At 41.0% G+C, this 25,781-nt stretch overlaps 1 protein-coding gene across 2 annotated transcripts; it reads right to left on the bottom strand.

Annotated features, from left to right (window-relative positions):
• Nucleotides 1-8,081: 8,081 nt before the first annotated feature.
• adisspb (adipose secreted signaling protein b) lies at nt 8,082-25,386 on the bottom strand. 2 transcript variants are annotated; one of them, XM_030780746.1, is made up of 6 exons: nt 25,245-25,386; nt 19,209-19,311; nt 12,624-12,754; nt 10,462-10,600; nt 9,221-9,346; nt 8,082-8,388 (listed from the first exon to the last, which is right to left on the bottom strand). In XM_030780746.1, the coding sequence occupies exons 2-6, from the start codon at nt 19,225-19,227 to the stop codon at nt 8,288-8,290; spliced, it is 516 nt and encodes a 171-aa protein (XP_030636606.1). In that variant the 5' UTR covers nt 19,228-19,311; nt 25,245-25,386; the 3' UTR covers nt 8,082-8,287. The 2 variants fall into 2 exon arrangements, with proteins under 2 accessions (XP_030636606.1, XP_030636607.1); XM_030780747.1 differs by lacking the exon at nt 25,245-25,386 and adding an exon at nt 15,483-15,487 and having other exon boundaries at nt 19,205-19,227.
• Nucleotides 25,387-25,781: the final 395 nt, after the last annotated feature.

Raw genomic sequence — 25,781 nt, 5'->3', positions numbered from 1 at the left:
TGAATACTTGTGTCTTTTTATGGTACTATTCCTTAGTCTTTTTTTTTTATTTGATAAAAAAAGTCGCACTTATAAAAATTTGCCTGGACTCTTGTCTTCTTCTTCAATATCTCCTCAAAAGGGGGATTACGTTCCCCGAAATACATCCAGTTACAAGCCAGCCACAATGACCAGCGACCGAGTCGACTTCTCCCCCAAGTATCTCGGCATGTTCTGCAATCCGACGTCCGAAAAGGTGCTATGAAAGAGAGGATACCGAGATGGATGGGGCCCGGTGGGGAAACCGAAGGACCCTCTTTGGCTATAGCACCGTGCACAACGAAAAATGCATATTGTATATATGCAGGGGGCTTCAAGGTCTGTGACCGTGGCACGGGGAGGTGCTACTTTGCTTAACCACGAATGAGTAAATTGAAAGACGGCGCCAAGCAGCGGTGAAAATTTCACACAACCAACTGCATCCACAGAGAAAGTTTTTCCCGTGTTTTCCCAGGAGGTTCTGTACCCCAGTGAGTTTACCCTTTCACGGTGCTGCTCTTGAATGGATGTTCTGCTAGCATGATCACGGCTGTCGGGTTGCAGTACAGAGGATCTTCGTTTTGAGAAAAGCGCTTTCTGATTTCAGAGACACGGAAAAAAAAACGTTCTGGGGGAAGTGGAAGGGGGAAATAATTTTGAAAATGGCCTGAATGAGGTCACAAAGGCCAAGTTACAACGTGTGCACAAATGTGCTATTTCTTAGATTCATTTGTTAGGTCTCTGTCGTCCCTGTCACTCTCAAGGACCATCAAACGAATAAATTTTGGAGACAAGATAGGCTACATTTTTAAATTGACCATAAGCGCTGACGCAACTTCCTGTTTCAGGGCTCGTCATTTGATTGGCATAGATACGCGTAGAGGTGCATATTAGTAGGAGGAGCCCGGGAAGGGGATGGAGGCGACGACCAGAGTAAGCAGATGGGGAACTTGAATGAAGTGTTTCTTACCATAAAATATATTGTTTTATGTTGACAGCGGACTTCTCTAGGAAGGGAAAACTCCGGTTATGGTTCACGGGCATAACACACCCGCACAACCTAAATTAAGGACAGATGTTTATACTTTTGTCTTAGACTTTGACAAATGATACTATGGAGATATTACATCAGATAAAGAATCGCGGTTTCAGTGCTACCTGCAGTTGTGGTAATGTCCTCCTCTACAGTGTAGGCCTCCGCGTTAAATAGATAATATAGCCTACAGACTTGCCTTTTGACAGCATGACAGTTTACCTTGAAAATGATTTGACACATGTCCAATTCATTTAAGCTCTCAGTGGACTAGACAGCAAACAGCTGCTTTCTCAATACATTTAAAAGAAGTCCCAAAGAAAACGCTGAGACTTGATGGGTTTTAATGAGGCATTGTTCAGTTTAAGAGCAATGACACTGGTCAGGAAATCAAGGGACTAGTGCCGTCACTGAATGCCATTTTCGATTAATGGATTTTGTCAAACTTTAAAAATAACTCATTATCACTTTGATGATCAAACTTCCATGCATTTTCCAGCTATTCAAAAGTGATATTTAGGCTGAGAAGTAGTCATTCATGCAGGCTCTCATCAGCTAGGACAGCATCGACATTGCTGAACCGTAGCTTCATAAAACCGCTTGTCAGAATTTTCCCTTCAACCCCCTAGCACTTGGACAGCTGATTCAACTTTTCTATTCATCACCAAGCCTTTGATTTGTCAGAGGTGGGAGGACACAGAGACAAAAACTAGAATGTTAAGTGTATGCATCCCCAGAACATAGACGAGCAACAAGTAATAGTAGTTCATGTTGGCTTTTATGCATATCCTATGCTTTTACAAAACAATGTCTTTATGGGGAGAAAAAAAAAGATCAGTGTTCTGTGTTCTTCAAAACCAGTAACACCTGTTCATAACAGGGTTCGGTTTCAAACAAGTTATATTTTTTCTGTTTTCCTTTTGTGTGTGTGTGTGTGTGTGTGTGCGTGCGCGCTGTATGAATCTTTTGCATCAGTCGTTTCTTGCTATTGGTTGAAAACATATTTTGTAAACCGATATTGTTATTTCTGTTATTGTCATTTGAAAGGCGTTGTTTACAGAAAGAGACATTGCATCCACAATTAAATGTAAACACATGCACTACCACAAATTAGAATTCTTTATCTGTGAGTTCAGTCCCATTACTGAGTGAGCAATGACATAATTATAGTTTTGCTACTTTTAGTAGTGTTTATCATTCAAGGCTAAAATTGCCCATAATTCAATTCAGCTGCTACTTACAGATTAAACTGTGACGGTAATGAATAGTCCTGTCAATCAAACATCCCTAGAGCACTTCCACAAACTGACAATATACAGTCAAGAGAGGTCTAATTGCCTGAACAAGTGGGTAGGCACTATGCACTCACTCTCTCCCTCACAAACTTTCTCTCTCTCTCTCTCTCTATCTCTCTCTCTCTCTCACTCACTCACTTTCCCTCTCTCACTATTTTCCACAGAGAGAAATATACACATCAGACGTGTTTCAACAGAAAAATAAGGTTTCTCTGTTGGTTACATCGATGCCGCGTGTCTGCACTTTGACAGCTAATGGCCTACAACTAATTTACAGTCAGTTCAGAAGGGAGATAACCTGTATGGCTGAGTATGTCCTAACTGAACTGGTAGATTCAATCTCAGGCCTCTAAATGAGTTCAACACGTTTGTCAGTCCGTGGTTCCCACATTACCTTTAACAAGTGTCAGCAGCAACAAGCAGTGGCTTGTTTGGTTTTGTTTTGTTTTTGGTTCTTTTTTTTTTTTTGGTTCAAAGATTTTACTTTGGGTTGTTCCACCACTAGTCTCAGAGTGACAGAAAAACTTTTTTTTTTTTAACTATTAAGCACATTTAAAATTCAGCTCTGAGAACGGAGGTCCAAGAGCTGAGATTACAGAAGCAGGTTATAAATAGTTTTTTCAGAGGATAATGATCTCGCTAAATATAGCTGACCTTGGAAATTTGGAACAATTTTGTTTATTTCAACTTTGTGTGTGTGTGTGTGTGTGTGTGTGTGTGTGTGTGTGTGTGTGTGTGTGTGTGTGTGTGTGTGTGCGAGTGAGTGCCTGTGTGTGTACGCTAGTTAGTGAGAGAATGGGAGAGAGTGTGTACAAGAGACTAAGACTGAAACGTTTCAGTAATAATATTCTTTTGGACGCCCAAAAGCGAGACCACAAAAGCAAAAATCCCACAAAAGAGTCGTCTGCTCCTTTTACTTTTTTACATATTCAAATGAATAATTTCAAATATTTAGAAATCGGCGCAGACTTGTTTTTGGTAATCGTTAGAGGTTACGAAGACACAGATTTTGGTTAAAAAAAATCCCAAAATGTTTCGCTCTTGTTTCGTGGATTTCAAACGGTGATTCTGAGCAGTCACCGGATACAAACGTCAAATCTTGATTTGATGGATCTCATAACGTATAAGGCAACGAAATTCCAGATTTCCGTTTGTCTGTATAACAGTAAAAACGACATATAGCATATTGTGGCAGGGAACAATCTTCCTGAAAATGATATGTTATGATATGATATAAAACGATACGTTACTTTTTGGCTCCATTAATGTTCTTTGCCGACGGGATTTTTCTCAGACAAAATATTCAGAGCGCCGGTTTTGTTTACAAGTATAGCCTACAGGCTACTTATTGGATCTTTTGGAAAAAAAAAAAAAAGAGAATAAAGAGAATTTTTAAATTACATATCTCAGTAGTTACTCCAAATATGTCCCCTGATGATATTATCGATCAGTTTCAATATGTTATTGAAGCCAGCGTAAAATATTTCATGGGTACCATTGCCGGCTTTGTATAGTTCCGCTGACCGGACTATACAAAAGGGCTTCCTCAAAACTTTTAACCGAAGATAAGTTTTTTCGGGGGTGTAATAGAAATGGTAATACAGATCGGACTTCACATCACTCTGACAAAATTTTACCCCCTGTAATTTTCACACTATGAATTCCCTTGAAAATACTGTGAATTATTGGGCGAAAAAGCGATCAGAAGTATTGTACCCTACTGCAAACATCACAGACATAAAAACATACCACCTTCAATGTCTGTTCAAATCACAAGAATCGACAATTTCAAAATGTTTGGGTCATTTGTATTCCGTTGTCCGGTCCCAGTGCAGCGCCAATTTACACTATGCGGAGCGCAGAATTTATGCCAAAAAAAAAAAAAAACACTTGTAAAATCGAATAAAATTACCACGATGATCTACCTGCTGGAGTTGCATTATCCAATGAAAAGCGCTATTACTTCTTGCTCAAACACAGCGAGATGGTCAGAGTAAACCAAAAATTTGATTTACTTTGGTTTACTCATCATCAAAGGCGCATACATGGAACACAAGGAGCAAAATTTACAAAGACTGTTGCATGGAAAATTGACAACTTTATCAAGAGCATTAATGTCAAGATCAATAGCAAAAACGACAACAGATATAAAGCATTCAAAGTAAATGTTTTCGTTACGTATAATGAAAGTTAAGTCTTACATTGTCTACGAGAATTTATTGAATACTTTCAACATTAATTTAAAAATCAACCCCCTTGGGAGTCTTACTCTCAGTTTCACTAAACAGAAGTAGTAGTGGTAGTTATAACAGTGCAATACGGTTATTGTGTTTTGAATGATAGCAGTAACATTATTTCTTGCTCACAAAGAGCTCAGGTAATTGGCTCTTCACGTTTCCTGTGAAGTGCTGTAAACATGAGATGTTTGCTTTAGACAGACTGTTTGTTCGCTTTCAAATTTTCATACAAAAACAAAACTACATGTTTAACCCAGAGAATAGAGGACTATACTGTAGCGTTTGGGCTTGTACTCACTGAACGCTGACACCAAAAACAGCATGGGGAGTTTTCCTTCTTGCTAAAACTAAGCAAGGGTAACTGTTGATAAACATCAAGTTTTTTAATCATATTTATTTGTCTAAAATTTACAGCGTGGTTTTATATGTTTAAAGTAACCCCGAGGAGAATAACATTATGATAGCATAGAGCCCTGTGTGATTCCCTCAAGATGAGGCGGGTAGGTTCCAATCACCACCTCTTCACAGAAAAAAAAAGCATTTTGTCCCACATTTTCCCACTAATTTAGAAAGCCCAATTACCCATGAATTCTCATGGGTCCATTTTGCTTACTGAGAGCGATACACGGTTTCTTCTATACTTGTGGAGCTGGGCGAGCCGTTTAGTGTCGCCGCGCAACGTGATACGCCCAGAGGACAGCGCTCGTGGGGCGGCTATGCCCTTAGCTACACAAAGTGCCTGACCGTTAGTCACCACCGAAGAGCAGTGAGAGGGATAGACCCTGACCGACACACTCGTCGAGGGAACACAGTCTGTTCCATGTACCTGCACCCCTTGCCAGTCGGTAAGTAGGCTATGGCACAACCAGGATTCGACGATTTTAACCAAAACCCTCTATTTGCTTTCCAAATTGTCGGTACAGAAGCAAAGGAAGTGAAGGAAAAGTTGTTAAAATTTCAAAGGAATTGTCGCCAGAACCCCCACTGCCTACATTATCACAACTGTATCATCACCGCCCCTCTTCCAGCCTGTGTTTCATGTAATAATAATTTCACCAACGGGAATTACAATGAAATATCCCTTCTGTAAAGGGAAAAAAAATTATTAACTTGCTACAACTATGTCATCAAAGTGGGGTGAGACACAGACTCGAATCCTCTTGTGTTGTCATCACTTTTTAATTAGAAATCTCCATGGCGCAGACCGCCAAAGCTCAGATGCTGATTGGGCAAAAAGAAACGTGCCTCAGATAAACACAACTTTATATCATCATGCTTCCAGGGCTTTTAATGCGCTCATGCAGGAGGACAAGTCATGTTATGGTTGGATACAGGCCAAGAATCTCACAGTAAAAGAGAATGAGACGACAAGAGGAGGCGAAAAGAAGACTGACAGAGAATGAGGAGGGGAAATGGCGTACACACACACACACACATACATACATACATACATACGTGTGTGTGTGTGTGTGTTACGTGAAAGAAAGAGCATTTCAGATGATTTCAAACTTGTGGCCGATGATAGTTTTCTTCGAACGGCGCGCTAAAAATGCCAATGCCGGTTTTCAAATCGTTTGACCTGTCATTCAAAACAGCGATTTATTCTACAGATAGCAGGTATCTGGGGCCCACATTTAGATCACTGTGTTCCAGTCATGAGGCAGTTCTTCACCGAGTGCTGGAAGGGTCCATCTGTCAACTCTAAACAGATCAAAGGATAAATCTAAAGGTCATACGGGTCTTGGTCTTATTGCTTGACATCATACGAGATTATCATATAACCAATCACTGGCCCATGTTCCCTCTTACTCTGCATATTTATTCTAAATGCAATTATAGTCTGAACATTGAAGTAATGGCAAAGGGACTTATAGGTATATTGAACTGTTGCGTCATGTTTCTTGCTCTCTCCACTATAGAACGTGATGTAAAGGCAAAACTCAAAGACAATAGCTATTCACTCTCCGGAAATCTTGCTTCGTTTTAGAAAAACTTTTCTCCTTCATTTTATTTTAGGTTAAACAAATCCAAGGCCATCTAGAGGTGATAATTTTCGTATTCTAGTAAAGTGTAGTCGTTCCTGTAGCGAACCTGTTTGAAAGTAAACACTGCCCCTTAGTGGCCATCACAGTCCCGAAGAGAAAGACGGAACAAAAGTTAGACAAGAGTCATTTTTATTAATTTAACAAGTAACAAAACGTGCTTGGGCAAAGCAGACTTTAGGATACACAAACGTACACAAAACACAGAACAGAGCAGATCAAAAAAAAAAAAAAAATTAGAAGAAGAGGAAGAAGAAGAAGTGGTGTATTCAGACAAAAGTAACATCTTTGACAGAGTAACTTCCTGGACACACACACACAGACTTTTACAATTTAACCGAATATTTTGAATTGTATTCTCATTAACAGCAAGGCCACACACACATACACACACACACACACACACACACACACCCACAATGGTCGACGAGACATTTTTAAAAATACGTATGAAGTACGAAATTCTTTAAGTAAGGCTTCAAACATCTTACATTAAATGGCAATAAATCCACCAGCGTTGTAAGTCTTAAGAAGGGGGGGGGGGGTGGGGGCGAGAGACAGTAAACTTGCCAGAGAGAGAAGAGAGAAAATACAATAAATGTCAGCTAGGCACTTGTGACACAATGCAGCTCTGTACTTAAAAAGATCTCCTCACAGAAGTGCTTCATAATTATAAAATAACAATAATAATAATGAAACACGACCAACGATTGGCAGCGTTTGTGTTCGGGTAACTCAGGGAAAAAGTTCCATTTTGTTGATATAAGGAAGAATGATTGTGAAGGTATCCACAGTCGCTTCGTGGAAAGTATGAACCTAAGAGGTCATAATGAAATGTCTTTACATAACTGGTTTACACAGCTGCGAATACCTTTAGAGGAAGAGACTGAGTTGAAAAACCAGATCATCTATTAATTGACTGAGAAACAATATAGTGACAAACACTTAGATTAAAAAAGAAAAACCCAAAGAATCATTTTTGGCTTTTGGTCGTTATTGTAATTAAAACACATGACAGATCAATATTCATCCAGTAATGCTGTGTGACATGCAATACTATTAGTTGGTGAGAATTGTGAGGCCTACTAGTAAATTTGGTCAATTGTGCAATGATAAACTTCACAGTGAATTCAAGCGCCCCCTGGTGGTTATACAGAAGCTAACAGAGCAGATACTAGACGTACAGCAATGAGCTAGAGGCAAATGTAGCAGGAAAAACAGCGGTAAATTTGATTAGTCTCTCTGTGAATTATATTTCAGTTTATATATTTTTATGCAAATGAAGCACAATGGCACAAAAAAAAACAAACAAACAAAAAACAACTACCAGTAACATTCTCGAAAATGATGTATTTCTCACACATTTTCATTGAAAATCGTTGTACGCAAGGCTAACAAAAAAAAAAAATCCATTTCAAACTCTTGGTTGAGTTCTAGATTGTTGGGCTGGCTCACAATAAAATTCCAAATGGAGAAATCCCCGGAATTCCAAAAGAAATAGTCAACGGAATTCAAAGTGGAATAATCAGCAGAATTCCAGAGAAGGTAATCCGTACAATCTCCAGACAAGGCTTTGTGGCAGTAGCACTGTCCGGAGTGTCTCTCTCTCTCTCGCTCGCTCTCTCTCTCTCTCTCTCTTAGATGGTGGACCACATCGTTAGCCTAGTCAAATCCCTGCCAATCACTCTGCTCCGAGTCGTACTCATGTTCTGCCCCAATGCATCGGACTCCCTCCAACAGCATGGGCGTTCCATGGTGACGATCTAGTAGGAAGAGAGGGAGAAACAGAGAGAGAGAGAGAGAGAGAGAGAGAGAAAAGAGAGAGAGAGAGAGAGAGAGACAGGGGAAGGAAAAGGAATTTCTTTTTCTGTTCTCCAATGTATAATGTGGTTCATTAAATAAAATAAAAGAATTAATGAACAACAACAAAAAAAAAAGAAAATGAAAAATGATGGAATAAAAAAAAGCAGCAACGACCATATTTATTCATTCATTCATTCATTCGTGTATTTGTGTATCGACTCCTTCACTGAAGTCATTTATTTGACTATTCCTTTGTTTAGTCATTTGTTTTTCACTGAGCCATGCTGAAGCCTTCGTATAACATGATATAAAATACTGTTCAGAAAAAAAACTGTGATATTCACGTCAACATCACCAACACTGTTGCTCTGTTGCTATACTTTTATGGCAGGTGGGCACAGCATAAACAGACAAATATTCACAGCAATGCATACTAATATACCACTGAAAGTATTTACCATGTATTGATTAAAATATTGATTAATATTTACTCTGGAGTCTCCTCCACTTTCCTAAATGAGTGGCTCATTAAGGTTTGCCAGCAGGGGGCAGTAGATAACAACACACCGCTATTCCCCTGAAAATCCTCTGTTCCTCTGAGAGGTGTTGAACACAGGTTAATTCTTCCAGAATTTTTATCTTTGAAGGCATCAGTGTAGGTTAAAATATTCAAAATTCTGTTTAAAGTCTTGTTTTTTTTTTTTTTTTTTACATGAGTGAAAGTGCCCTTGTTCTGACTATGAGATGTGTGTTGTATTTGAGTGGCTCCATTGTCACACACATGCCACTCACCCATAACTCGAGCATGTACTTTGACTTTAACAGAGGCATCTTCTTTGCTTTCACTGACCAACAGGGTCTCCTCACACAGCACCCCCTCCTGGTGGGCCATGTACTCGCACGTCACCTTCAGACCACCTGAGAAGAGAGAAAGAGTCGGATAAAAAGATCAAGGTCATTTCAAAGTTACAGTTACTTGTGGACTTGAGTACACACATCTACAATCTATACATTTAAGATGTGTGTCAAATGGTTTTACTGCACTTGATCTGACATATTACATATTTTTACTAGCCCTATTTTTAAATCAGTATATAGTATCGTTTATACATTCTCTCTTTTGTGAGATTATTTTTCATCTATAGTTCTTTTGATATTTTTCTTTTCAGTTTATTTAGCTGTGTGCACTGTGAGGGACACAGAAAGGTCAGAACTCGAAAGTTCGGATGTCACACAGAGTGGAATGAACTCTCAGAGGTCAAACACATAACGCAGGCCGTCCAAAAGCACAACTGAACTGTCATAAATAATAAACTAGCACGCACACACACACACACACACACACACACACACACACAAACACAGACACAGACACACACACACAAACACACACACACGGACACACACACAGACACACACACATAAAGCCTGTCCCACACAGCTTGATGGAAAATTGTCTTCAGCTTGCCAGTTCCCTCCCTGATGTTCCTAAAGTTCACATTCAGATCGAGCTTAGCCACATCGTAGCGACCACGTAAACTGCTTATCAGATCGTAAAACCTTAGATCATAAAATCCCAACTTACACATTTACACGCCACGGAGTTACTGCCCGTGCTGCCCGATAATTCCTAATTCCTTATTGGTCTTTATTTAAAACTGCTGGCATAGACGGAGGTTGGCAAGCTGATCCGGTCAGCATTGAATTCCAGGGCAGAGAGATTGGATTACACAGTTACGCTAACCAAGAGCAAAAGAGTACAAGGTGAACCTTTGATAGGTTAGAGGTCACTTGAGTGTTGACTCTAGTATTTCATACCCTTCAATACTTCACAAAAAGCTTTTAAAAGCTCGGGACTTAATGCAGTACTGTTTGTGCTGGGATAAGCGTTTGAGTGACTCAAAGTCAGAGAGGGGTGCGATTATACAAGAGAGTTTAGCAGAGCTGAATGGAAGAGGCCTGTTTGTGTCACACAGATTTACACACGGAGCTGCTCAGACTAAAGGACGTGATGGAGAGTGAGGTGCTAGTACCTTCGGGATCGGGGGCGATGTTTGTGACTCGAAGGTGGGGGTTCGGGACAGGAGCGGGACACACGTCCGCCCCCAGGGCCGGGACCTCGGGCAAGGTGAAAACGATCTCGTACTTGTGCTGGGTTTTCAAGAAGCCGACCTTTGAATTAAGACGCAGGAGGAAAAAAAACGGGGTTAATTTTTTTTTTCTCCCCCGCCTGAGCAGTTTTGAGCGCCAGCGACGTCACTGTTTCCATGTCATATTAAATGTGTAAAAAAAAAACAACCAAAAAACAAAAAAACATGATGTCATAAAGCAACTGTGACAAAGCTATGGGACCGGTCCCAGACAACGACCGAAATCAGAGCCGGGATTAAAAACAACATTAAATTGTGGGATCCTCAGAGCCCCTGAGAGAAAGAGTGTGCAGCCGGAGCTGGCCCTGCTGAAACACGCCCTGATCTAACCAAACACCAACATCACGGCCGCGCTCTTCCTCTGACGTAAGCGCGGGAGGCTGACTTTGGTCTGATTAAAACGATCGTTCGTCTGAGTATAGGGTGTAGAGGGATGAGGTCAGATCGAAAAGGAGAAAAAGAGACCGCAGTGAGAAGAGAAGAGGAAAGAAAAACGAGGCAATCAGGAGAAAGGGAGAAAGACATAAAAGAAGAAAAAGAGAGATACCGACAGAGCGAGTGAGAGAGACTGAATATGAGAGAGAAGGAGAGAGAGAGAGAGAGTGAGACAAAGAGAGAGAGAGATAAACAGAGAGAGAAAGAGAGAGAATAACCCAAAGGGATGTTTTCCTCACACATTTTCATTGAAAATCGTTATACACAAGGCTAATTAAAAAAAAAAATCCATTTCAAACTCTAGGTTGAGTTCTAGATTGTTGGGCTGGCTCACAATAAAATTCTAAATGGAGAAATTCTTTGAATTCCAAAAAAAATAGTAAGCAGAGAGAGAGAGAGAAAGAGAGAGAGAGAGATAGAGAGAGTGCGTGTGTATGAGTGTGAGTGTGAGTGTGAGTGTGAGTGTGAGTGTGGGGGGGGGGGGGGGGGGAAGACAAGACAGACAGAGAGAGCAAGAGTGAAACAGACGCAAGCGTTCAAAGAAAGATCCAGAAACGACTCTCGAAAGCATTATCAAAGCTCCCCTGCCAGTCCATCACTATCAGAGTTCACCTCTGCCAGGCCTTCACATCAAAGTCGCTGCTCTGAGCCGACTAGACCTCCAATCAAAACACGGCTATCAGAGGGAACAGCGGTGTAGGACAGAGAGCCACGGGCACTGAGCTATGGGTGATTCGATACTGCCTGCACACCACCTCCTACTTAACTACACAAACTGAACGATGTATCCCCCCCCCCCCTGTTTGTTTCTATGGCAACAGAAAGAGAAAGGAGGGGGCTTACACTACAGGGACAGTTAGTCGCACCCTGCATTCACTTTATCATGTGGTTTTATGAGGGTCTGTCCCCACGCAGGGGCGACCATAATCAAAGGAGCCATAGAAAATATCACCCTCACAACAGGGTGTGTGTGTGTGTGTGTGCGCCTAAAGAAACAATATTGAGTGAGAAAAGTCAGCCAACAGTGTGGTCTGTTCATGTGCAGACTAAATAAGACATTCCCCAAAGGCCTGAAAGCGGCTATTCAAACCGATATAGAACTGAGAAGAACTCCAACACACCCTGTTTGCGTTTATTCACCGGAAATCAGAACCGAGCAAATTGCGGATGCCAGATTATATTGTCTAAAAGGCCTTATTGGCCAGGGTGTCAACACAGTGATCTGGCAACTTCACTGTCAGCACTCAAAGTGAATAGAGAAGATTCATGGAGATTTGAGAGGAGTTGAGAAATGACACGTTTAGGCAAGACAGGTTGGTGCATGTGTGCGTGTGTATGTGTGTGAGTGTGTGTGTGGGGGGTAGGGGTGTGTGTTTCTAAGAAATCCATCAGACTTATTAAAACTAGCTAGTGCAGATGAGTTATTGATTGAAAAATGAACAAATACATGACTATTATCTAAAAATGCAACATTTTATAATGTATCACTTTCGTCCTGGGATATACACTATATGACTCCTGTCCAGAAAAACAAACAAACAAACAAATGCATAAGTAAATAAGTAAAATCAAGTAAATGAATTATGTTTGCGTGGCGATCCAAAACTCACCTTAACCAGAAAGTTTCCATCTGACTCCGGAATCACCATGACGACGGAGTCGTGCAGTTTTTCGTCAAAGTGCACATGAGAGTGGGCAGTGGCCTCTTCCGAAAAACGCACCCCCCCTGCCTTCACGGAGCCTATGGTAAAACGACAAAGCAAAGCTAGCTAATTTACTTACACACACACACACACACACACGCACACACACACACACACACACACACACACACGCATATACACACACACACACACACACACACACACTTCTTTATACAAGGCTCCTGGAATAACCTGTATGCCAAGAGAAGTTCTCATTATGAAAGAGCCAGGGCACTCTGTGAAAAGCACAATGGAATGTTCTGGAGAACATGGGTTTTAAGTTGTAATTACTTTAATCCAACCTGGCACTTTAACACTGCAGAGGCAGTAAGTCTTGGGAAAAAGAAAAAACCCCCACGGCACTTTATGAACACTCTAATTTTCAGAAAAATACATTTTTATATGAAAAGAGATATAAGAGAGAGAGAGAGAAGCGAAGTGATTTTATATACTCCATACATCAAGTGAAATTACATTTAATTATAGGCAGAATTGTACTTATTGTACAGAGGACAGATCAGTGAATAGGTAAGTGAACAGAGCCCGACCTGACCTCTGTACGTTAGACCATCAACACACGACATCTCTCTACATAGACTCAGTCGGGGTTATCATAATCTACATTACTATTTTCTCATATTCAAAATAACAAAAACGTGAACGTGAAACTTGCGAAAAGTGTGAGCTCACTCTCAGTTTGAACCGACTAACACGTCCTTCGAGAGATGTAAAACCTTGCAACGTTTCCTGCAGCCTTTTTTTGAAGATCTTGGCTTTATTTAACCACTGTGCAATGTTCCCTCTGCTCATGCTGGTTGGCTGAAAGTGTGAAATAGAGAGCTGTTTGTTGCTTTCTCCTGTCTGGGAAAAGTCAGTAATCTTTGTTTTGTTTTTTCTTTTTTTTGAGATTCAGACAGGTCTTTAAAGCAGCCCACGGTTTTTGAAGTCAGCTTGAACAATAGCTGCAATCAAACAGCTTTAAAGGCACAAAGTTACTTCAGAAACAGTGGCCAAACCATGAAATCATTTTCACCTAACCAGACTAACAAGTGAGTCAACGTTTCTGGATACCTTTTCAAAACGTAACAAAAGACCGCTGATCCGTAAAATATGTCATTAAAAAGTATTCCGAAGTAATTCTGAAAGGCAACTGTGCACTAAAATCGGAAGAACAACTCTACGTTCAACATCGGATAACATGGTATTCACGGCAGACTTTGTTCATTTAAGATTTATTGTAACAAACAGTGAGACTAGAGCTGTCCAAACCTTTACACGTCCTGACTGTCTCTGTGATAAATGCGACAGACAAGGACATGTTCAAACTGCCTGTGCCTCATTTTCATAATTGTCTTTATACTTCTCATAGTGTATCTCTCTCTCTCTCTCTCTCTGGTCAGAGTTTGTTAATATTGGCAGAGTTGCTCAGAATGACACGGCTCAGTGATTTCATCCTCCTTCATGTTTCTGGTTGTTCCCCGTTGTCCTCTCAGTGGGGAATAAGGGATGAAAGGAATGAAAGGATTAAACAAAAAAAAAAAACGAGCTGAAGCATACAGAAGAGAGAGAGAGAGAAAAAAAAAAGAACCGTTTAGGAAACTGAAGACGGAAACAAGAGAACGAGTCAACGGCAGGGACGTTGATGAGGGTTCATATCACTGATACATTTTAAAAACCCAGACAGAATGGGGTCGGAGACCACACCCTGCTGTGTAGAGGTGCAAATGTCCTTCACACTTCTTAGTCTTAAGCCACGGTGAGGGACGACTTCAAGTGTCTGAAGTCCAAGGCTAATTGGTCTCGTTAAAGAGTTTTGGACACAGCTGTCATGACAATGACGTTAGCACGAATCAATCATTTTTATCAAGCATTTCCAATATTGTTTCGTTCTAAAAGTCTCGAGTAAAATCTGATCCTTGGTTTTAAGACACAAAGCATCAGAAATAGCAACTGAATGATTAAAAAAGGCATTTTATCCATCATACATTTTAATTCAATTATCCTTGTCACAACAATCTGTTTACCACTAAAACCCCCACTTGTTTCGGTATTACGCATTTATCTAACTTAGTTTTAAGGTCATTTCCAAGTGACTTTTCCAATTATAGCTGCAATTTCTAACCTCTGACAACACACTTGTTTTGGTTTCAGATTATGAAGGTCAAAGTGCCGTGCAAAGGGGAATGGCATTTCTGAGAAAACCTCCAGAGTCGAGTATTTCAACAGAAAAACATAATCATTTAAAGACAGTTCTTCACCTGTAAGACCGGTATCCCTTAACTGCAAAATCCTTTATAACTCTTAAACACAAGTTTTCTGTCTGTTCTCCAGAAAACTCTTGAGACATACATATGCAAATCGAGACATTCATATACAGGTGTGTGACAGAGAATATGTGTGTGTGTGTCTTTGAATGAACTCACACAGTGCTATCAAATTTCATGATCAAACTGATTTCTTTTTCAGTTTTTAATCTTGCTGTTTTTCTCCTACCTCAGAAAGAAAAGAAACACAAAATCCTTTACTCTCAGGCTATGCATACCTCCATAACTGAATTTACAGTAAATTTTTTTTCTCTCTAAAGCTATTTCGCCAACTACATATCTACCATCTCAACTCATGACCCGTATTTATTCATTTTCATATCATAACCATACCTTTCTTTTTTTCAATTAACTTTTAACTACTCCACTTCAAAGACATCCATCTATAATTATTTTTTTTTTCTTTCTGTCTATGTAGGTCAGGGCATCTGAGGAGAAGCACAACATCTTTTAATTGAACTTCTATTCAATATGCACTCATTTAACTGCCTGGAAAATGAACCAATCAAACGCAGAGATACCGGGGACGCACCTACGTTCCGTCTAGACCGGCGAACAGTTTGGCTCGACGTGCGCGCAAACCTGCAAACCAGCCCCATGCAGAGGCTCTGCTGTTATAACCACACGATGAAATGCAAGTTAACCATCTCACACTTCGTGCTTAATTAGGCGTCGCTCTTATAGACTTCTCAGCCTCCGTACATAGACGTTCCCTCCATCGATAACGCGAGGGATCGAGGGCCCGCGGAATGCCGGGTGGGCGGGAAAATATAGCTCGCGAACACGGCGTTGGGATGAGAGCAGCGTGTTCCCATGGTTTGTACCACAGTGACAACGAGGATGTGCATGTAGAAAAAAGGCTCCCCTTACTCGTCAGATCCAGAGAGAGAGAGAGAGAACGCAACACAGATTGTTATGGTGCAATATCTTGTTCTTTTCCTCTTTCTTACACACACCCACACCCACACACTCACACTCACACTGACACTCACACTCCCACACCCACACCCACACCCACACACTCACACACACCCACGTTTTACAAAATACCCTCATGCTTTTCATAGAACACAGTAAAAGCCAACACGTGCTTGGTTAAGCCTAGTTACGATTTCAAAAGAGAGTGCGCGGAAACGAAGACGTTTGATCCACTTAATAACTGTTAAACAGACATTAAACCACTAGTGTAGTGGTGGTTTATTACATATCAAGAACTTTGCTATTATCCAAAAAAAAAAAAGTGAGGCCAGGATCTTGTTCCCTCCCTTTTTAAGCGATGTGAACAGATGATAATCTCACTTGACCTCTTTTTTTTGGTCACACACACGGGCCCGTACCGCTTGGGTCATGCCATTGTCTCTGGTAGAATAACAGGCTCAGTGGCCACTGAACATGAGTACAACTATTTGCGGGTGAGCAAAAAGTCACTCCCTGCCCGTCAACAATGGAATTATGGGCGAGTGAATCGCGGTAAGTCCGTCCGTGCTCTGAATGGTCGACACAAACATTTGCGTCTCAATGACAGCCTATTGCAACAGAGCAGAAGTCATTTGTTCCCTTTTAAGCTGGGTCACAAATCCGGTACAAACCACATTTTCTGGCAGTCGCCCATACCGTGTGCATGGTTAATATGACACTGTCTAATACAGTCACATACAAGGGGATAAAAACCTCAAGCACATATCTCTGTCCAACCACACCCTACATTTGTAATCCTCTCTCTTGAGTGTCAAGCTAATGCAGGAATCTTTGTGTTTCGACTTTAGTGCGTGACATTTCTGCATAGGCAATCTGGGGTTTTTGGGTTTTTTTTCTCTATACCCGTTCAATGGCTTTTTTTCTTCTCTCTCTCTCTCCCTCTCTCTCTTCCTATCTCTCTGACATTCATCATCTCTCTCATGAGATCTCTTTCATTTGTTCCTGTCTTTTTTCTTTTTCTCAATACTGCCTGTTGTTGTTGTTTTCACTTCTTCCATTTTGTTCACAGAAACCGTAAACAAGCGCTGCTACATCTGTCTTCATTACCGCCGCTAAACGTATAAGATGCGTTTGATGGAAAACCGCGTGGGTCTCGTCTCTTGCGCCGTCTATTATTTGTAATGCTTGTCATCGAGACTATCTCTCTTCTCTCTCACACGCACACGCACTTTCTATTGTTTCTGTCTCCTTATCAGTCACAGAATACTTGTCTTCTCTCAATAAACTTCCTCTCGCCCTCTCTGTCTCTCCAGCCTCCTCTATTATTCCTTCATTATTCCTTTCCCTTTCATTCCTTAAAAAAAAAAAAAAGACACGCTCTCACTTCATGCGGCGGGATATAACATCAAAAAGACTACATTAAACTAATAAAAATGCAGCAGTAATCATAACTTTCCGCTGCTTTGCGGTGCATATTTTGAAGGGTTTCTTTTTTTGTGTTGTTTGTTTATTTGTGTTTGCGGTTATTTTGGGGGCGGGAGGGGGGGGGGGTTATGGACAGACGGAGACTTAGAGCGCTGGGTCTATCCAGGCTCAGAGACTGAGAGGCTCCGGAGGATCCCCAGTGGTCCACTTCAGAGCGAAAAATTTACTGTTTCATCTCAAACTTTCCCTGAGTATCCATGGAAACCGACAAGGAAGGCAAACGGACGGCTCTGCTATCAGACACTGTGCCAGCAAGCAAACCAATCCAGTCTGAAGACATTTCAGAAATATTAGACATTATGACTTTAGAAACATTACACTTTAGGACTAATTGGCCTCCAGGAGCAAGGCAATCTATATTACTTAGCATAACGTAGGTCTAAACAGCTACACCAGCCAACCTGCAAAAGAAGAGTTGAACAACGTAGCTGCTTTTTTTCTCTCCCAACAAACCACCCAACACCACAGCTGTGATCTCAAAAGCGGAATATGTTTATGGAAGCTGCTGATGTCAGAAAAGAAGTTTGATTTGACATTCTACAGCCAATAAGATTCTATTTTCCCATCTCGCTAATCTCTGACAAAGAGGCAGAGGAGATAAACCCACAAAATTTGAGATTATACGATAAACGTAATGGATTGGTCAGGATGACATCCTGTAGCCAATCAGATTCAACTCTCTACTCTCACTAATCTCTGACAAGGGGCAGGGAGACTTAGTGATATCTGTAATGTGCCTTGTCAAGATATAGACAACAACCTCTTTGTTTTTATGTGACTAATGTTTTGTCCCTGTAATTGTTTTCCCCGAGGAAGTTCCCACTTATCTTTTCTGTTCATCAAAATACAAAAAGGAATCAGTCATCGGGGAGGAAGAGGGCGTGTGTGTGAGTTAATATGCGGGTGCCATGGGAAGGGGGGGGGCAGACATCCCACTAGTACAAACAGAACAAATTCAATTAGTGAGTTAAGCCATATTAAAAGTTGTTTAAGTCTCTGCTCCAGGACGGCACGCGGCAGGAGGTCGTGGAGGCCCCAGATGGTGAGCAATAGCAGTTTTGAATTTTTTTTTTTGACCCTTTTGGTTAAGTCCTTTTCTCTCCGTCGCTCATGAGTGATAAGGGTTAAGTCAACCGATGGCGAATCCGTAACTAAAACATGCTGTTTTCACGCTCTGCTTTGAATCATTTAGGATTTGCAGTACATTGAATTAAAAAGTAAACATTTCCACCTCCCACCCACCCCAAAATAAATAAATAAATAAATAAATTTAAAATCTGAGAAAGCTGAGATTTGAAAGCGTGGTTAAAGATTTTAAGTTGCATTTTTCTACGGGTTCAAGTATTCCTGTTCACTTCACGCTCCGTCAGGCAACAACCTCTGCTTCTATACTTAACACCAGAGTTTGTCAATGCCTTTCTTTTTCTTTTCTTTTCTTTTTTTTTTTTAGATTTAAGGGAAGGTCAGTGGGAACTGCCCAGAAGAGACATGATTAATACCAAAATAAAATAATACCAAAGACAGATGCTATCTGTTTCTATTAGGTTTTACTACCACAGTCAGGAGCCCCCTTCCAAAAGATAAGTGCAACATCCACGTTTCCTTTTGCTATCTCGAACGGAGGCAGCAAGCTACACACCAGCTCCAGTCGATATAGTGCATCTCCACAGCCGCGGTGACTGGCTAAACCCACCAACAGCCATTTTCACATCTCCTTTTTTCGCTTTTTTGACTACTATTACTACTAAGTTAAAGTGGAACTTACCCTTTTTGGCTGTGGCCATAATGATATCAGTGAAGAGTACACACGGAAAAAGTCAGCACCACGTAGCAGCACCTCATAGCAGTCTTCTAACCATAAAATAGCCCTGAGAGAGCGAGAGAGAGAGAGAGAGAGAGAGAGAGAGCGAGAGAGAGAGAGACAGAGATTACTAATAATGATGAGAAGCAAATTACAGGGATTGTCAGCATTGGGGTGGGGGGGGGGGGAGACAAAGGTTGAGAAGGTCAGAGAATCGATGCTTAAATTGTTCCAGGCAGATATTCAGCCCACACCGTCATTGTAAATCCAGCCCAGGTAACCATGGCGATCCGTGTGCCTCCCCTAGCTGAAAGGTGATGATGCCCAATGGTGCCATAACTTTAACAATAAATAAATAAATAAAACTCTCTCCTAACAAGATTAGACTTAAGCGTCACTTCTTGGTTCCCAGGATGTTTGTCAGATTTCAGAAAAACATCCGTAAAAGCAGACTCATGACTCAAGGAAAGACATCTTTTTATGTCTTGTCAGCACATGCGAAGGTTTGACTCATGTAAAATGAGTCAAACCTTCACATGTACCGACAGGACATCAACAAATCTACCAGAGAATCGGACTGTCACCCTGTCACGCTGACACAAAGGTGTTGGGCATGCTTTAATCAGCTAGTCTAGCAGTGGCAGCTCGTTAGAAGAGGCAAGGGAGGCAATGCCTCCTCTGAAATTTGAGAAGAAAAAAACAAGAAAAAGAGTTATATGTCATGACAATAAAACACCATTTAGTTTGAGATTCTCTGTATTTATTCTATAAAAATGTTGCAGTTTCGTTCAGGTTGTCGCCGGGTGTCACCGTGTTGTTGACATTACTGTGCCAGATCTAACTGGCCATCAAGGGAGGCCACAAACAACGAAACGATAATAACCAATCAGAACTGAGTTCCTTTTGTGTTGTCAGGGGAAATTCTGTCATTCCAACATCGTGAGAAAGAGCTAAACGGAGGCTAGCCCAAGATGAGCTTTGCAAGATGTGCGATAATTGTCGTGTTTGTAAAATAATTTCGCCCTCTATACAATATACGATCAATAATGCCGAAAGTCCCATAATATATGACAATTTCTTCATTTTGTGACAGTTTTAATAGTTGTAATCAGTCTAGGCTCTCGTTTTAATTCATTTCCCAACACGATCAGGATAGTAAAATATGGGTGCTATTTACTCGCGTCTTCTCACGTGACGTCTTTCAAGCCAATCATGCTTTTTGTGATGATGAACGTACGAGCACTGCTGTCGTAAACATAACCATTAATCAAATCCTCTTTACAAAGCAGAAATTTGAGGTAGTTTATACTGAATGCAGTAACTTACGGGTCAGTACTATATTTATCGTGTGCAATGCGGTCATCGTTATAGTATTAGAAGTTAAATGAACTCGTCAACTGAGAGACAAGAGGAGTTCTCCCGCTGCTCGTCACTCGATTGAGAGGAGAATTTGCAAGAGATATAGCTCACTGATACATCCGTGTGGAAAAGTAAAGTAAAAAAAAAAAAAAAATGAGTGCCGAGGTGAGGGTGAGAATAGGACATAGGGCGTATGTTTTTAACAACGTGGCTAGATTGTAGGTGGTGTTAGAAAGTCGTTATAAATACGTGTTTTCTGAAATTACACATTTACGCCCATTCGTTCTCTTGGTTATGACTCGCATACGATAATTTTCCTCAAAATACGATAGTTGTAAGCCTCTGGTATGATACTTTAACATTTCCCATCTGGTCAGGCTGGGCTAGCCTCATCTTACTTTTCGACCAATCACAATTCACCTTTTTTGAACTTCACTGTTGCGATATAAATTGTGTCGCCTGCTAAAGCTAGTTCAAAGGAACGCCAAACATATATATAATACTTCACTACCTACTTGCCAATAAAGTTTGGAAATTAAAATTTGAACACCGGCTACAAATAAAAAAAATTACGGAAGATCAACTCTTAAACTGAACGTAATCCAGAGGACTGCACCTCCAGGATCACGCTAATTCAGTGTGAAACGTATTTAGGAGTAGAATGGCTACCAGGCTCGAGAGCGCTGGGAAAACTGTTGGGCGTTCATTTGTTTAATGAAGCAGCCTCGTGCTAGTAACCGGTGAGTCAGAATGTTTTTTTCCCCTCCATCACGTTGGCTTGCCGTAGCCTGATGCATTACTTTTAAGTCTTTCATTATGCTCAGATTGTAACGCTGGGTTTAATGGCCGGTGCGTTCGTTATGATCCGTAATTGAATGGTTGTCTTTCTGTGTATCGGCTATCTCTGGCTTTAACTGACAACTTTATCCTGGGCGCAGATGCCAGATGATGTTTGTGTTCAGACTGTAGGCGAGACTTGTGCAAGTATTGCTTTGAACAAGCGGGTCATTTTCCTTAGGTCAGCTGATGGACCCTTCACTCATTTTGATCCTGTGGTGGGATGCACTTAGAAGAACAAGACTGTGTGGTGTGTGATGTTTCATTGTCTGCCTCCTCAATGAAATTAGCCACCAGCCGCTACTGTGCTCTAGTGTTCATCTCTCTCTTTTAACATGATCGGCTGACATGTAGTCTTCCTCCTGTTCAAATGAACTTCTGCCCAGGATAAATTTCCCACTGAACAACTTCAAACACAGAAAGAACTTTTGGGTGTTCAACACAAGAAAATACTGACATTTCCCTTCTTGGTCCGCACAGGCACGCACACACACACACACACTCTGAGTAGTATTCCTCAGATCATCACAGCCCCTCATCTGATTTCTTGACCAGGTGTTTTGGTGCAGTAACAAAATTCTGAGAGTATTTAGCTCATTAGAGAAAAAAAAAAAAAAAATCAAACAATTTTAAAAGACCACGTTAAAGAAACTGAAGACTGCCACATCAGTATTAGACTGTGCCCACTCATGCAGAACATCTGAAACATTTTCCTAGCTTACATCACTCTGTTCAAGCCCAGATGCCTGCTTACCAGCCACGTAAATATGTTAGGCCTACCTCACTGTTTATACAGGTTCCTCTGTTCTGCGACCTCAGTTTACAGTAATATGAGTTCTGGATAATAGTAATGGAAAGTGACAAAGCAGGACTGTGCAATGATGACAGGGATGTAACTGAAAAGCACAGACGATGCTGACAGAGGTGGATTTAATGCGTTTATGGGATTAAATAGTGTAAACCACTTTATACACACACACACACACACACACACACACACACACATATATAATAGTCATGGTAGATAAGGCTTACTCTTTGCATTCAGTTATACTCTTTTTTACTTATTTTAAAGGCAATACAGTTCCTTCTTTATTGTTTATTTGTTTGTTTTGAGATCCATATTTGGTTGATTCAGATCGAAACACGCACGTAAAATATAAGCAGATACATCGGTAATCGGTTTATTTTGCCGTCTCCGCAATCACTGGGACCAGGAGGAGGATCAGACGGTCAAAACCGAATATCGGTCAGGCCCGACACAGAACAGCCTCTTTCATTCTGTCTTTCCTTCATCTTCTCCTCTGATAACAGCTGATGCTTTCCCTCATCTTACCGTAGCCGAATCTCATTAAAGCGCCGATGTGACCTGAGGGAGGGTGGAACGTCTGCCAAAAAAGCTCACTAATAATTCTCTACACGTCCTCAACAGACACTTCCCACAACCATAAAGCGCCAGGCTCACGCACGAGACGCTCCCCCCCCCCCCCCCCCCCCCAAAATCCCCCTGTATCATAAGTACAGGCTAATGAACAGAGTTAACCCACTAGACAGACGGAGAGAAAGAGCGAGGGAGTGAGCGAAATAGAGAAGAGAGACAGAGAAAGAGAGTGAGAAGAAGAGAGAAAGAGATACAGTTCGCGAGAGACAGAGTCGTGGGGAGCAGAGGAGGAATACACAGGGAAAGAAAGGGGGGGGGGGGCTAAACTGCACACTCTGTTCCACATTCTCAACGACCATCTCCTTAAAGGAAAAGAAAAGCTGTCATTGTGCCAGACACAAACAGTGGGCAGTCTGCGATAAAACACAGAGGCTTCGCCGAGATAACGGAGGTCAGATCATGACAGAATCGTGGGTGGCTTTGTACTGTACAGAACGCATGAGGCATAGTTGTCGCATAAGGTCAAAAAAGCAATATACGCATTCTCAGCAACATAAACAATAGGAGTTTGAACATTAGCCAGGTTAATGTGAAACTCTGTGGTCTAGCTTTCTCCTAATCTTGTTTAAAAAAAAAAAAAACTGCACATTTAAATGCGTTAACATTAACACACCAGAAGCCAGTCGGGCACTATACGCTTTTTTTGTGCTGTGAGGCAACACAAGTTTTGTTTATATTAATATCATAATACTTCTGGGTAGAGTTTCTATCATATGATCATACCGACGAAATTATATATGTATATGTCTGTATGTATCATGTTAAGTATTTTGAGCATGTGAGGAGCATAACTGGATTGTCAGCTGGAGAAAATTCATTGCAAACAGACGCTAATCATTTGAGTAAGTTTTAACCTGCACGTAAAGTGAACTACCATTTTTCTTATTCTTACAATTTCACTGTCATGTTGACACTATAATGGATGCATTAATCTGGAGACGCACGTCTGAAAACCAGCAATCCTCAAAAGAAGATTAACCTAAATAAAAAACAAAAACAATGCCATCTGTTCAATATCAAACTAGAAAATCTCTCTTGTCCAGAAAGAACTGTTCCCTCTTGCCTGTTCCCTTTCTCCGTGACTCTCTCTCTCTCTCGCCAACTCTTCCTCTTTTTTTCTCTCTATTCCAAGTCTTCACTTTCTGAGAAGGCCGTCCTGAAGACTCTCTGGAGATCTGGGTGCAGTAGCCCTTGAGGGGCTTGGGAAAATAAACACTTGGGTGGGTAGAATCTATGGCAGATCAGCACAGATATCCATCCGTTTCCAACAGAGAGACGACATATAGTCTTTCCAAACAAGGGGCACTCAGTAGGCTCTTCACAACCCGATCAACGTTTGTTCTGAATAACATCTACGTGAGGTTCATTAGAAACATGTACCAGTCATATACTATATAATTATGTATGCATATTGTATGAGAGTGCCGGATAAGTGAGACATTGTCCTACTTTTTGACCAGGGGAAATTAACGGTCTCCCGGCTCTCAGATGAAAGCCCATGGGGACCGTGTTAAATTATGTCACTGTGGCTTGAATGCAGTTCGCACGCCATCTTTATGATTAGTCAAAGAGTTTGTCCATGTATGTTCGGAATATGGAAACAGGTCAATCAAAAACACGAGGAAAACGGACGTGCAGCGCGTGTCAAGTGTGGCAAACAGTTTTAAAGAGACGTTTTCAAAATACTTGCCCAGCTGTAGTATAATCAAAACACTGCCACCAAGCCAAGTCCTTGATGAAGAGTTTGTCCGCTAATGTGCTGAGTCGAAACGCTAATGACACGAGACCGTAAATGTTTGATTTGAGACAGACGAATAAATATTCCAAACAAATTAATTCAAAGTCATGTTTTAACAGGTATAGATCTCGCAAGAAATCGGTAATTAGACCACAAACCAATTCAGAGAATTTCCGAACTAGTAACCTAGGGAGGCGAGGAGGACAACACAATACGCTACTGGCCGTAACGGACAGTAAGCCCTCCGAAAATGAGGAAGATCAACTTGGTAATGCTTGTCTGCTGTCATTCAAAATTTAAACTCAGCAGAGAAAAAAGAGGCATGAAAGTATTGTAAGAAACCTCATATGACATATTGCAGTTCTGAAACGAGATAGTCAATGTCCATTTCAGGCTACACTAGTATGCTTGCACCTGCCAAAAAGCACAATTAATAGGAAACTTTAAGTAGAGGTTTAGAGGTTTGCCGCCAGTTTTTGGAAGAAAACTTTCAGTCTTTCCTGTACGCAAGTCATCCTCAATGTTGGACATGCTGCGCGACGTGTCATGGCTTAAAACTATTCTATATAACTTCAGAAGAAACCAAATGATGTATATTTGAATGCAACAGCGATCTTTCACTGACCTGTTTTGTGCTTTCAAATCAGCCGTTTGAAGATCATTACAGTAGGAAGTCTTTTGCGCGAAGGGCTTTGTCGTGCTGCTTCTTGCCTCAGGAGTGCGGGTTTAAACGTGCACCTGCCGAAGTTCCCAAGAAAAATGAATGAATTACTGTAATAAGTCCATAAATGACTTTCACTCCGCCCCAGCGCCAGAGCGCCTGGAGTGCAATGGCCAGTACAAAACAAAATCTGTCCCAGGAACTTCCGCGTGAATCACGTGAGTCCCACTCAGCTCATTTTTAAAATAATAGCACAGCTGTTGGTGGAGAGCAAAATTTTATGTTACCATGGAAAAGAACAACTGAAAATAATCATACTCTCATACATACGGTCTCATACTAAACATGAGACCGAGGCTACTTAAAGAGACATATTTAACAGTTTACCTGGAATGTCATATCGAAAGAATTTAATGAGTTGTATATAACAATGAAATGGGGTCATGCAGGAAGTCTTCTTTATTTAAAACTCAAGACCTTGTGGTCATAAAAGTAAAAGAA

Source organism: Chanos chanos, chromosome 7 (assembly GCF_902362185.1).
Source record: "Chanos chanos chromosome 7, fChaCha1.1, whole genome shotgun sequence".
Lineage (NCBI taxonomy): Eukaryota > Metazoa > Chordata > Actinopteri > Gonorynchiformes > Chanidae > Chanos > Chanos chanos.
This window is presented reverse-complemented; position numbering and strand designations above follow the sequence as displayed.